The sequence below is a fragment of the Falco peregrinus genome, chromosome 6 (genome assembly GCF_023634155.1).
Source record: "Falco peregrinus isolate bFalPer1 chromosome 6, bFalPer1.pri, whole genome shotgun sequence".
NCBI classification, from domain to species: domain Eukaryota; kingdom Metazoa; phylum Chordata; class Aves; order Falconiformes; family Falconidae; genus Falco; species Falco peregrinus.
The window spans coordinates 88,222,007-88,236,411 of record NC_073726.1 but is presented as its reverse complement, the minus strand read 5'-3'; the positions used below and the strand labels follow the sequence as shown (position 1 = coordinate 88,236,411).

Here is a 14,405-nt window from a genome sequence, read left to right as displayed (position 1 = left end):
GCTTGTACACAGAGCCATCCCACACCCATAGGATGGAAACACAGGCACCTTCTTAAACCTGTATTCCAAACGTTTCTGCCGTGTCTTTGGTGGTGCTGTCCAACCTGCGCTCATGGAAGGGCATTGCTCCAGGCCATGTTCCCTTCAAACAGGGTAAAAGTGTTCTGCGTTGGAGAAGGGTGATGTGGTGCCTTCAGGGCTGGGCTCATACTGCCCCATCCATTCCTGCGTAGTGACAAAATCTGGGCAGTCAGGCTGGCCTTGCCAGTCCTGCACCTACCAGGAGTATTGGAAAATGGTATTAAAAGATGGGAGTATGGATTTGTGGTGTCCATGCTCTGATTGTTTACCTGAATTTTTCTTGAAGTTTTCAGAAGGTAGGGAAGTTAGAAAGCAGACCTGCTGTTTCATTACCTGCTTCCAGCAGGGGGAGATGGGTCCAGAGAGTCATTTCTTCTGGGAACATGTACAAAAATAACAATCTTTATTTTACTCATGAGGCTCTCTCCTAGGATTGGTGTGATTCCTGCTTGTTTGGCCTTTTATACCCAGGTAACCCCTTCCTTTTGCTTCTGTATGCTTCTAAAAGCAAATAAGACCTATCAGCTTTATGTTTTGTTTTTGTTTCATTTTTTCCAAGGTTTTCCAAGGTTTATGAGACCCTCAAGGGAATTTCTTCCTCATCTCTCTGTTTATTATGTTTATTATTATTAAATAGTTATGCTACGGTGGTTCTAATGAGGACTGTATAAACGCGTAAGAAGATGAAGACTCCCCCTGTACTTCCATATCAGTAGAGAGGAGCCTCTGAGTCTGCTGGGATGCATCCCAGCTTTGTAGGGAGGAACGGCCACATGCAGTCCCACCTGGAGTTCAGGGTGTTACCAGAGTCTGGGGACAGGATTCCTTCCTTCTGCCTCCCTGAAACCCCTCTCTGTCGTTCTCTGTATAAAACATATTGGTGCCACTTTCCATGAACTATATTTAACTAAGCATTAAATTTAGATTTAACTGGATAGTTATTGCCTCCTAAGTAAATACTCTGAGATAAGGAATTATTTAGTGAGCTCTAGCAGTTGGGTGGCAGATGCTTCTTACATTGCATAATAGTTAATCTTCGACAAATATGTTTTCCTTACTCCACTGGCATTTAATTAACATACAATAGCTTTTATTAAATGTAGATGAAACATATGTGGGAGACCCTTGTTAAAAGGATCGATGCAACATTTCGGCGACTAAGAGGGGTGCGTTTCTATCATTGGTAACTGCCTATGGGACCGGGTCTTTTAGCTGTACTTGACCTCTGTCACAAGAGCACGGAGGTTTCCTCTCGGTGATGCCCATTGTCGGGGATGCTGGCAGCCCGATGGCATCTCTCTGTCCCTTGTGAAGTCCATCGCCCTAGAGAGGTGGCTACTAGTCTAGCAGCAGCGTGGTCTTCTTCAGAGTAATACTCTTGTCAGGTGAAGTCTCTCTCTGCAGTAGCTTGGGAACATCCAGTGTGTGGGTTAACCCTTTCGTTCCTTCTTGTTGCTCCCCCTCTCTGGTGCCATCTGCGCCAAGTCTCCTGCAGGCGAAATGTCTGGATCAGCTCGCTCCTTGGCTTGAATACAAAGCAGTCATCTCTTTTGCCACTGCTTGCCTGGCACTGGAGCAGTAATGTCATGACCTTAGCCCTTAATTTGTGGGCCTTTAACACATGCAGGGATTGTTTAAGTACCCATAGGCAGCACGGCCTTTCCATAGCAAGACTTGCAGGGGCCAGTTTCTAGGGGTTCGGAAAGCAATGGGACACATTCCTGGAAGAAGAAAATCAATCGAGGGCCATTAACTACAAAGACAGTGCCACTGGCCAGGGACGTGCCTTAGCCACAAATCACTGGGAATTAGGGAAGTGGCCTGGGGCAGTCCGGCTGCAGCTTGCCTTGTGCTCTGCTTCCCTGGGCTTTGGCTGGAGGCTGTGCTGAGGGACAGGACGCGGGGTGAGAGGGACCTGTGATCCCATCCCACGTGGCCATTGGCATGCCACAGTGCGTCTCCCGTGCCTCTGCAGTTTGCACCCCCCAGGGCTGTGGGCCGGGTGGAGCAGCCAGTACCAGACCTGGGTTTTCCCTTTCTTCGCCCAGCAGCGCTGTGACTATGCAGGGCAGCAACTCTCAACAGAGTTCCCCTCTGCTTTTCCTGCACCTGCCACACTAGACCCCCCTCAAACCACACCTTCTTTGCTCCCCCCCCGCTTTGGCCACAGAAGGGTTACGCTAGCGCAACATCCCTAGGAGCAGGCAGGCGAGAGCGAGCCGGGGGGGATGGCAGGCAGGCAGGCATCAGCAGCAAAACATACGGCTTATTCCTCTCCATTAATTGAATCTCCCTTCTCGTGCGACGGTGCCGGTATGCGAGCGGTGGGAGCGCTCCCGGGTGGGCAGCGCCGCCGCCGGGCTCGGGGCTCAGCTGCGGGGACAGGCCGGGCATTCACACCGCGGGCGGCTCAATACCGGCATTGTCTGCGGCCCGGCCCCGGGGCTGGGGGGGGCAGGGCGGGGGGGGGGGAGGGGAGGGGGCGGGGGGAGCGATGGGCCGCTGTTTATCTGGGGAGGGGAGTCTGAGCGGGGAAGCAGCGCGGCCGAGGCTGCAGGGGCAGTTGCCAGGGATGCTGCTCCGGGAACGGGCAGGTCGGTGGCCCCGGGCCGCGCAGCCAAGTTGTTCGCACTTCTGGCCACAGCTGCTTTGCCCCCTCCCCCGCTCCCCTTCCTCAGCGTTTTGTGGATATCGGCCGCCTCTTGCTCCATCCCCTCTGCCCCGCTCCCTCTGCCTCCCCCGGCTGCTCCTGCCGCCTCCTCTCTCCTTCCCGTTCCCGGCTCGCACTTCCCCCTCTTCCCCAGCCCCCTCCTCCTCTCCCTCCTCCCCTTTTCCAGCCCCCTCTCCCTTCGGGCTTCCCCCCTCTGCCCTCCAGCCCTCCTCCCCTCCCATGGCCCCCTCTCCCCGCTGCAGTCCCCCCCTTCCCAGCCGCGCTCCGGCCCCCCCAGCCCCGTGCCGGCCGGGGGCAGCCCCTTCCCCGCCGGGCGGGGGGCGCGGGGCGCTGCGCCCCCGGGAGAGGGACGGGGAGCGCCGCTGCCGCCGCGGCGGTGCCGAGCTGCCGTCTCACGAGTGAGGCTCCCTCCCTCCCTCTCTCCTCCCTCCTCCCTCGCTCCCTCCCTCCCTCGCTCCGCCTGGGAAAGTGGGTTAGGAAGGGAGCTGGGGCTGGAGGCTGCACAGCCGCGCACTGGAGCGGGACCAGCCACTCGCGCAGCCCGGCGGCACAGGACTCAGCTTGTTCCTTTCCCTTTTTTTTTTTTTTTTTTTTTTTTTTTTTTCAACCTCTCTCCATCACTCCAAACGGGTCGATTTAATTGTTATCATTTTTTTATTATTATTTTGCTACCTGACTTTTTCCTCTTGCCTTTTTTTGGGGGTTGTGGTTTGGTGTGTTTTGGGTTTTTTTCCCCTTTCCCCCTTTTTTTTGATTGAAGCTTGTGTTAAGACTTTTTGCGGAAAGCCTTTGGAAAAAAAAAAAAAAAAGACGGGGGGGGGGGAAGAAGCCAGCAAGAGACTGAAAAGACCAAGAGAAAGTGGCAGCTAAGGACTGTGAAATCACCACCACCACCCCCTTTCTGGGGCTGTCGATCAGAGCGAGAGTTGTACATTATTATTATTGTTGTTGTTGTTCTTTCTGCATCTGTCTATCCACATACACAGGCAGAGAGAGAGCCAAGTACAGACAGTGAAACTCGACGAGACCAGCCATGGTAGCAAGGGCTCAGCCTGATCGGAAACAATTACCGCTGGTCCTACTGAGATTGCTTTGCCTTCTCCCTACAGGGCTGCCAGTCCGCAGCGTGGATTTTACCCGAGGTACCGATAACATCACCGTGAGGCAGGGGGACACAGCCATCCTCAGGTAGGGCATTTTGCCAACTTTTCCTTTTCTATGCGCGTATCTATATTTCCGTGGATGCAACGTCTACGTGTGATGCGATACAGATTTGTGTGCGTATGTCTCTGGGAGAGTGTGTGTTATTTTACCTCTCGAACTGCAGTAGCGGCAGCTGCTACAAACAAGCTCTGCATGTTTGTGCTTTAATATTTAAAAACAAATAATCGCAAAGCTTTGAAACAATTCTTGCCCCCACTCTCCTCTGTATAGTGCTCTGGATCAAAAGAATTTCAGTGGGGAAAGATCTGTTTGTGTTAGCCAGCTCTTGTGGATGTACGTTTTCCACCAGCCCTGCAGTATCGATAGAGATATCGAAAAGGGATCCAGCTGCGCTTGCCGGATGTTCCATTGATCTTCCCATACTTCTTTTTGTACCTATGCAAAAACTTTATCCCTGGTGCTGCCAGAACTCTCAGGCAAGTTCTTTTGGGAAACTCTGGCTTTTAATTTTATTCATTTATTTATCTGCCCTGTAGGGAGGGGAGATGGATGCAGTGGTGGCAAAGGCTGGTGGAAAATGGTGTAGGAGCTCCGACATTTATGAAGCTTGTATCTCGTTCACTGTGTTGGTTTCTTTGCAGGACTAAGTAAACGGGTGTATGCTGTGCCTAACTGCCTGAGTGGTTGTGATGAGGGTGTCTTTGCACATGAAGCCTTGTTCACTGGCAGTATTGAGTGTTATATTTCTGTATTCATTGTCCAGGTCTTCTAAAGGTAGTTCTGAGGCTACTTGGGCTTTCAGTTAGGAGTGTCCCAAATAGCTGAAACGCAGTCATCTTTTTCCTTTGGGTTTCTCTTTCAAATACTGCCTTGCTCAACTTACCTGCAGTAACTTCCCTACTGAGGGACAATTTTCTGCGTGTGAGTGTGTGTGTGCACACGCTGTGTATTATGGCTATAAAAGTACTGGACATATTAAAATAAGTCTGTAATCTGTATGAGGAGCTGATAGTGCACAAACCTTGAAGCATCAAGGGAGCAATCCCCTAGCAAAGCTAACAGCAGCAGCAAAGTTTTCTTTCTCTTTCTCTGAAATAAATCCTGCTAGATGTCACCAAATGGTCTGCTACGTGATCCCCTGTGTCCTGCATCCCTCCCGTTTAATGACAGAGGAGTATGTGAGCTAGCAAGATGGGATCAGGGAAGAAGGATGCTAGAAGAGGGCTGTGTGTGTACATGTATCGCTTCTCTCAGCTCCCGTGTGCTGGGTTGTTTTGATCCTGGAATATCTGTTCAGCAGCTTCCATTCCCCAGCTCTCCAGACTTGTTAACTCGCATGTAAGATTTATCCACATGGAGTAATAGGATTTACAGAGTAATTCATCTGCCTTGCATATGCAATGGAAGGGGTTTAGATGCAACATGGTAAACACCTAACAAGGGGTGTTGCCTCTGACTCCCAGCTTCTCTCCTCTCCCTTTCACTCACTAGCAATTCCTATATCCCATTAACCCTTTTCTAGCAAGACTCCCAGCTGACTTATCCCATTTTCAAAGGCAGATCACTTCCATCAATCATTTATTTTGGAGGGGCTGCTCAGGCAGATGTTTGCTGGCATATGTTTGGTACATACAGGAGCAGACACGTCATTAAGCTCACTTGCTGAGATAGGGGTCACTGAATTTCTATTTCCCACTTAACCTTGGAGCTTTTGAGTTTATCTAGATGCTGTGTGCTAAAGCTGCATTTGCAGCAGGGAGGGCTGAGCGGATGGTGGAGATGGTGCCTGCATGTGCTGCGTGTAAAGCGTTCGTCAGCAAGCTCAATGGGGCTGCATGGGAGAGTGGTTTCGGTGATTGTGTGTGGGGTGTGTGGCTTGCCAGGGTTATGTCAGGCACTAAAACAAAACACCTGAGTGAGGTGATCCAGCTGTGTCAGCCAGATGTGTGCCAAGTGACACAGTTTGCAGGAGCGGCACACCACCCAGCCATGTAACTGCTTGCCCTGAGCAATACCGTGTTCCTGGCAGGCTGCGTTTTTGTCAGAAGTGACTGTGGCCAGTGCACAGGCGGCTTTACCTCCCTCGGCTGCCTTCTTAAGCTTTTTAAGCAGATCTGGCTGGCTATACGCTTTTCACATTTCCTAGGAAGGGCAGTTGTCTGCTCTCCCTTTCCCTGGGACCAGCCCCAGGCTTCTGGGATGCTTCAGTCCCTTCCTCAGGGGAGAGGCAGAAGCCAGGCTGTGCTGGGAGACCGCACTGCCACATGAGGCTGGAAGGGGTGAGGTTTCCTTCTGTCCCATACAGTTTAGGACCTGCAAGATGATGTTTCATTCCCTCAGTTTTAAAGCAAGGGTTGGTTTGCTAACTTCCCCCTCGCTGTTTTCCCTGACCCTCCAAAAGCATAACTCACTTCAAGACAGCCTTGTGTTTGAAAAACTCCCAGCATCTTGCTCTGCCTGCCTATAGATCCACTAGTGACAACGCAAGGGGAAGAGCTAGATGGAGAAAAAACGTTAGGCGATCTATACTAACTGTGCTCAGAGCAGATCTTTACCTCCACAGAGAGATAGGTAGGAGATTTCCAGACAGAGATCGTATCACCTATCTTTGCTATGCATCTACTTCAGAGGGAAGAGGGAGCGTGCATTGTTGATTTACCAGTGCCAAGTAGCTCCATCCTGTAGCCTGAAGGAAAATGAAAATGTAGGAGGGAGAAAAATGATATGTAGCTGGCAAGAAATAAAAGCAATGTACATAGTGATAAGATAACTAAAAACATTTTGTTCATGTAAATTGCGGTGCAAATCGTTCAGCAAAGCACCGAAGACAAGGTATTCTGAATGATTCTTCTCCTTTGGGGCCTTATACATTTGTATATAGTGTTACACTTGTAGGTGGAAGGATGGGTGGGTGGACTGAACTACGAAGAGGAGAAAAATAGTTTCTTATAAGCCCTAATGTTCCTAAAGGAAACCAGTCCTGCGGAGCTTCATCTACAGCTTGTTACTCAGAATAGAGTTATTCTGAGAAGTTTGGATATGACTTTTTAAAGCTATGGCATTTAAAATATTCCCTTGCTATGGACTTTTAAAAAATGTTCTGAACTCCATACTGGCTCATCTCCTAAGTGACCTGGCAGCAGATTTGATTTATTTGTTGGCCTTGCTGAAGGTTGATGACTTTTAGTGAGTATTTGGCATAGGGAAGTTAGTCAGGGAATTGCAGAGAGAATAAAAATAGCTCGTGATAGACTATCCACAGGGAAAAGGATAATGATCTGCTCCTTAGAGCAAGGCTGAAAAGAGAGGAGGGGTCTGACAGCTGCAACAGGTGAGAAAGACTGAGCGGTGTTTCTGGTGTTTGGCCAGCTACAAGCAAGAGAAGAGAGCAGAATGTTTCAAAGATGAAACTGTGTATCAGACAGCCTGTCAGACTTACTAAGGTTCCATTTTTTAACTCTGTCTTCAGCAAGCGAAGGACACTGAACCTTATTTCGAGTATTGAGAACGAACTGTGTGCTCCAACTCATGCCAATGTCTTGCTTGCAAGATTACAGTCATGAGGTTGTCAGGTTTTGTGTGCAGCTTCCCTGCTTGATGTTTGAAAAAAAATTCCAAACAACAAACGCACAAAATATCCCCCAAAACTAAATAAAATGTGAAAAGAAAATCAAGTCCCAACCCCAAATCTTATTTCTGTTTACCTGCCTTCAGCATCCCTTCCCACCTTGTTTGCTCTGGGAGTGTTGGGAGAGCAAAGGCAGGGACCCTGTGCTTTGTTGCATGCTTTCAGCCTGGGGAGGGGATGGGAAGCAGGAGGACATTGGCTAAGACAGGACATGTGCAGTGGTGGCAGGCAGCTGCCACAAACTGGGGAGGGAGGGAACTGTGCCTCTGTGTTGTGTTTGGCCCTTAAGGTGGGTTAGAAGCAAAATGGTGATGGAGTCCATGCTGCGGGCTCAGGTATCTGTACAGCATGTCAGGAGGAGAGATCAGCTCTCTCAGGAACCACTGCCGCAGCTCACCCTAAAGTGCCTTTAAAGCACTGTTCTGTGGGCCTCAGCGGGACTTGTAGGTTGCCCCCGGCTTTTAGTAGTCCTGGCACAAGGGCACATTTGGCCTTTAATGACTTCTGAAATGGAGCTCGTCACTAGCTGGAACCAAAATGGGTCACATCCCCATTCCCCTCCGCTCGGTTAGTCCCGTACAAATCCACCAAAGCCCAAGGGCACTGCCAGAAATACTGCATTTGTCTTTGGGGCAGATTCCTGGGGACTGCTAATAGAGGTACAAGTGACTCATACAGGGCTTAAGCTGCTGAGTGCTGCTCAGATGGTGCTCAGCCCACTGGAGAACTGGGATCTCGCCAAGGCCAGAATTTGGCTCATTGTTCCTGAGTTTTTCCGAGTATCAACTTTTCATCAAGAATTAAATCAATCTGATGCACTGATGAAAGAACCAACACTTAACTGAGTGTGCGGTTTCCATTTTTACCAGGTTTTTTTAGATAATATGAAGTTTCAGGCTGATAGCACATTTAGGAACTTCCATCCTAATGGGTACTTATTTTCTTCAAGTTACATGTGTCAAAGGATGGGCTGGATTCAAATTACTAGCAGTAACAATAGCGCTGTCAGTGTAATCTTGCAATGTAAGCAATTTATGCAAACTCTGTTCTTGGCCTCCCAGTATTTTGCTGATATTCTACACATGGAGCTATGGTAGAGGACAAAAGCACCTCAGGCAAAGTAGCAACACAGCATCACAACAAAGTTTACGCCCTATACAGTCATTTTAAAAGAAAAGTAAAAGCTGTTCAGATTACACTTATAATTAGCATCTGATTTGTAATAGAGAGCCCTGAGCTGAGCCCTTTGCTAGAAATGAGAATAGGCACGTTCAAAGGTATAATGGTACATAATAATACAGCCTTGGCAGTAAAATTGTAACCTTGATTATTAGTAGTATTGTTGTGGTGCTTAAAGGCCACCACTAAGTTGAGGCAGCCTTTGTATTAAGTGCCAGGCAAGCACAGAGTATGAGAGATCCCCCGTTCGGCAGGGCGGGCAGCTATTAACCGGGACAGGCAGGGGCTGGGGGTGGGCAGGAGGTGCCCGGAGGTGAGGGGACTCGCCCAGGGTTGCACAGCGGGGCTCAGGCGCACCCAGCCGAGCGACCTATCCATTAGCTTGGGTTGTCTCGCGGCTCAGCCACGCAACGAGCCAGCAAATGCCACAGATGAGGTTTCCCTGGTGTGTCTTCATCTGTGCTGGTATTGACTACGAGTCCCAAATGCTCTTCTCTTTCTCCAGGGTGTAAAAAGCCTTCGTTATCAAATGCAGCGTACACGTGTCGAGAGAGGGTGTGTTTGGATCTGTGCAAAAGGGGCTGTACTCTGCTGATAATTTCCTTTAAAAAAAAACCCAAACCCCTAAATGTTTGAAAGTAGTAACATACGATGTTGCAAAACTTCCAGGTCTGGCAGCAGATGGTGCCATTATATGAAGGCACACATGCCTGCGTAGATGTGTGAGTGTGTGTGCATATATATGATAAAGGAAGTTGCAACGCGTATATGGTCAGGTGCTGGCGATCAGCATCTCTTCTCATACACACACGATATTTATATATAGCATGCCCAATGGTGAGCAGAGCCTTTGTGCTTCTGTGTTTTCTGCAAAGCGGGACTAACCCATCACAAGCAAAGGTGGAATGGAAATGAGAAAAGGAAAGGCCTTCGTTGGTGAAATTATGTATGTTTAATAACACCGTATGTATAATTTGCATTCAGAAAGATGGAGGAGGAGAGACAGTATCAGACAGTATGGCTTTAACCTCCTCCCCTGAGTCTGCACACACACTTCAGTTTGCAGCTAAGTACCATATGTTTTCCTACTTAGTTGGCATTAAAATTTATATAGTAGTACGTGTTACCTGGAGTGTCTCAGAGTTGGTATCTCTTCCACTCTGCTTCCCTCCCCAGCAGGTCATGAGGAAAGACCTAGTCTTAAAATAGCTCGTAGTTACTGGAATTTGCCATCTCGTAACTCTTTTAAGTTTTCAAAATACGCATTACACATACTTGCCCTTTATATCCAGACCCACGGGCATCTGATTCTGACAGAGCTGCTGGGCCACAGCTCGCTGCCGGGGTGGCGGCAGGGCTTCGGCAGGCTCGCTGTGAGGCTGAATAGAGCCATTTTCATTGAAGGTACCTAGTTTTGTTGTCCATCAAAATACGCTCCGGCCTGTGTGAACTCATGCTCTGCTGGAGTGAGTGCAATGGAGGGCACAAAGGTGAAGTCAGGAATGCACTGAGTTTTCTTTCACTCTGGTCTCACTGAAGAAGAAACGAATGTGATTTTCAGCTGAATCTGACACCAAAGCACTTCCTTCAGGCTTCAGGCACATCTAATGTGCCTGGGTTTATGGTAAGTAATAGGAACCAATAATGATGAGTTTCACCTCTGCCTAGAAAACAGCTATTTCAAAATAATCTGAACAGCCAGGCTCCCCCATGCATGTGTATTTGTGCAGATTTTTAATAGGAGCAACTTGGTGGTGTGGGAGAAGCCAGCTGTGACCCCAGGGTGCCCCACTGTGCTGAGCCCTGTGCAAAGAGAGGAGAAATAACCCTGCTGCAGCTCACTTAATTCCACTGGTGTTGGGCCTTTTTGGTCAGAGCGAAGCTGATGGAATGGAGCCTACTTGGACTGGGCTGGAGTTCAGCAGAGACTTTGCAGTAACGCATCTGCATGAGGTTTGGGGGCTGCCTGCTTGCGTGTGCCTGTGAGCAAGTGTGTGTTTCCCTACATTTTCTCCTGCTTAAGAATGGAAAGTGTTTTCTTCCGTGTAGTTTTACAAATATTCATATACTTCGTGAAGTTGCAAGCGTTATATAGGTCCGAGGCAGCACTGCCCGATGCACAGGGGGAGAGGCTGCTTGCTTGGGGGTCTGTGTGGCTTTTCTCAACACATGGGCCTTTGTAACCATCGCTAATGCTGGAAACATCCTTTTGCTTTAGTGTGCCTCAGTTGCTACAGCTGTTAAAGGAAAAAGCAGCGAGCGAACAGGATATTGCATCTTCCTCTTCTGGGACTCAGTGGTTAACACCGCGGTAGATCTGGCCAATACTGTCCCTTTCCAGTAGCAACCTGAGCCACTCTCCCCGCTGAAATTTGGCTTTCTGTGGCAGAGGGAAGTAGTGAAAGCTTTGGAAGAGCAGGGGGGCATGTCTCCCACACAGCCCTCCCACCCTCCTGTGAGAGGCGAGAGGTGCCTGAGTGGTTTCTCATCACAGGTGCTCCCCTTAGATGGGTTCATAGAAAAGCACCGGATTTATGAGGGGGAGGGGAAGGCCAGGAGATCTTCAGCTCCCCATGCACCAAACTGTGTGCTGTGCATTTGTGAAACAAAACGGGGTGGTCACACAGCTGTGCAGCCACCACTCACAGTGCCACTGCACCCCCTCCTCTGAGGGACGGCAGGGTGGCCACGTTGGAGATGCACCACTGCCCTTGCCCCTGATGTGGTGTGACTTAGTGTGTCAGCGACAGCAGTGCCTCACCAGGGGTGGTGACAGTGGACAGTGCTTTCCCAGCGTAGGTACCCGGGGATGCTCTAACCGGGAACCTGATGGTACCTGTATGGCAGCTACCTTGCTCCCCCCATCCCAGGCTGGTTGTCCACCCTCACACGAGGCTGGTCAAGGGAGACCATGGCTCAGAGCTGCACATCCCTTCACTTTTCCTGCCTTGCTGTGCAAACATAAACCCATGTTGAAATCCACTGGCAGGCAGCATCCATGACTTCGAATAGTAAATACAAATCTCTCCCTCTCCCTCTCCGTGTGTCTCTCTCTCTGTGTTATTAAGCTGACAGGCACTTAGCCAATTATCCAGTCGTCGTCTCAGCTGTATTTATGGAGGAGGAAGAGGCAACGCACACAGCTCTTGTCTTCAGGGCTTCAGCTGAGTCTCCCTTGTGTGCTGCAGCGTTTTCCCTTGTGTGAGCTGCTTAGGACGTACAGGGAAGGAAACCATTGAAGGGGATGAGTTGAGGAGAGGGAGGGGGAAGGGGAAGCAGAGGGGGGGAAGGGGTCTGCTCCCCCAGACCAGGCGCGTGCCGTTGGTTTTGTGTTTAAATTGTTTGCTGTTGGTTTTGTGTTTAAATTTGGCAGAGCGCACGTGCCTTTGTTGCATAAGGCTGGGATGGATGGGGAATGTGATGGTTGCAGGTACTCGCAAAGTCATTTTGCAACGACCAAGAGTCAGGAGCTATGCGGTGGCAGACTGCGAGTCTGTGCCGTAAAGTAAGGGGGCCACATGTACCTGGGGCCATAGCATGAATCTGTGACTTGGAGCTGAGAGCCACCCCTCATCCCTGATGCGGTATCGCTCCTAGAACAAACAGCCTGCACTGGCTCAAGTGTTTACTCCAAACAGCAAAATTTAGGCAAATAGCACTGAAGTGTTCTGTGAATATTTTCATGAATGTTAAAAATGAATTCACTTTAGCTGCAGCTGTGCTTCCTTTGTGTGTGTGCATGTGCATCTTTTTTTCTCTCCCCCTGGTGAATAATCTGAGTGGATGAGTTTTCCTTGCCCTGGCATTCACGGACAGAACATTTAAAATGGGTTCATAGATGAACAAACAAAGCTCTAGCTGCAATTTCTGGGCTGAAAGGCCCTGGCTATACGGATTTGCAGGCGTGTGTGCCTATTCCTTCTCCACTGCCCACTAACTTTGAGTATATGCCTGTGGTGGTCTTGATGCTGCTTGGGGAGCGCTGGACATCGCTCTTAGAAACCTTCATCAGAGCCTGGGCATAAAAGCAGTCAAACAAGTAAGATGTGGAGCTGATCGCAGCTTGAGCCACAATAATTTATGTGCATGTGACAAGAGAAAATTACCTTTAAACTCTGCACCCAACCAATCAATCTTACAGCAGCCTGTTTTTGCTAGGAAAGGTGCCTCAGGCCAAGCCTATCAAGCTCAGAAAAAGAAAGGTTAAAATGTTCTAACATCATTATCTCTTTCTTTTCCTTTGGAGGAGAGGAGCCACAGTGACAAAGCCTAGCTGACTCCTTCACACCACCCCCTTCTTAGTGAGCTCCATTCCCACAGCCCAGATTTCCAACAGGAGTCAGCAGGAATTTGTCCATGGTCAGGCCCTTTGCTCATCGTGTCAGGGAACAGAAAGGAGAGCATGTGACAGAGGGGACCAGGCATTAATAATCTGCTGGAACTGGAAAATGCTCAAGAGGGGAGAAAAACACCACCACTACAAGGTAGCAACCCTACTGAGAGCTGCAGGTAGCCCAGGGATGTTAGGAACCTCCCATCTGTTCTGAAGTGTCATCTGAGCTTGGAGAAAAGTGGGAATCAGGGAGTGATTACTCCCTGAAAAATTATTGTCCCCTCTCTGCCAAATACAACATAATATGATCTGTAGCCTCCAGGCCTGCAGCTATAGAGCAGGGAGCCTATGCCAGCTGAGGCAATTGTTTATTGGGGCTTTGTGGGGGAAGGGACGCTTGAGCCCCCACTCCTCACGTGAGCAGGGACATGTGTGAGCCGTGAGTCAGTGGAGCCTGTTTGTCCATCGGAGCCGGCAGGTTTATTAGCAGTCCCTTCCAGTCAAAGGCAGGGGAGATTTTAAGCTGGTGAGAGAAGATAGGGAGGGACTGGTGCAGCCCACCCTCCCCATTTTCCCATCTGATGCCCCCTTATCCTTTGGCATGCTGGTTAAACAGGGATGGTCCTTCCACAGCCCACCACCATTTCTCAGGCAGACTGTTCCCCCCACCTCCAGCTCCACAGACTTATCCTGGCTGCCCCCACTCTAGCGGGCCTCTTGTTCCTGACAGCAGGGTGAGGACCTCACAGTCCCACGGCTCACCTGGCACCCACAGCCTTCTCCCCTGCCATGAGGACATCTCTCACCACCTTCTCTTTGCTCCCTGACCAGCAGGGACCTCAGCACTCAGTCCTGGCCACAGCAGATCATGCCTCTTCTTTTTAAGTAACCCCTTTTGGCTGACTTTCCCTAGCTAGTCACTGCTGTCACCACCCAGTTACCCTGTGCCACTGACCATCGGGGTGGTTGGCAGCACTGCAGAGAGGCAATCGGGGATGGAGAAGATGTGAGGGAGCGTGCTACTTTCCAGAGTCCTTCGCAACGCCGTGGAAAAATGACGTCCACACCCACACAGCTGCTGGCAGGCACCCGCCATACACAGGCCTATTTGTCTGTTCCTTCAGTTACACTGCTATTTAATTGAAATCGCTCCCGAGTGTAGCGGGGCTGAGATGGGGGTTCTGGCTGTGTGCTCAGACAGGCCTGACACGTGCAAGTACCTTGAGAATAGCTGGCTTTGGGTCCTGTGAACCACGGACCCTGTGAGAAGAAGCTAAGAAAATGCATCATCCTTGTAGTGACTTTCCCCCTCAACTTTCCCACTCATGGCAGTTGCCTGAAATGGATCA

General features: G+C 49.8%; 1 protein-coding gene across 5 annotated transcripts in view; it reads left to right on the top strand.

The window, feature by feature from the left end:
- The first annotated feature begins 2,290 nt into the window (after positions 1 to 2,290).
- Positions 2,291 to 14,405, top strand: part of LSAMP (limbic system associated membrane protein) — a 314,354-nt gene continuing 302,239 nt past the window's right edge. For 2 of the 5 annotated variants that reach the window (XM_027789958.2, XM_027789956.2), the window contains exons 1-2: positions 2,291 to 2,394; positions 3,862 to 3,940. In XM_027789958.2, the coding sequence (XP_027645759.1) occupies positions 2,310 to 2,394; positions 3,862 to 3,940 (164 nt within the window). In that variant the 5' untranslated portion in view covers positions 2,291 to 2,309. Of the gene's footprint in view, positions 2,395 to 2,638; positions 2,676 to 3,351; positions 3,941 to 14,405 lie in introns of those variants that run through there. The other 3 variants (XM_027789959.2, XM_013301017.3, XM_013301018.3) reach the window with 3 other exon arrangements.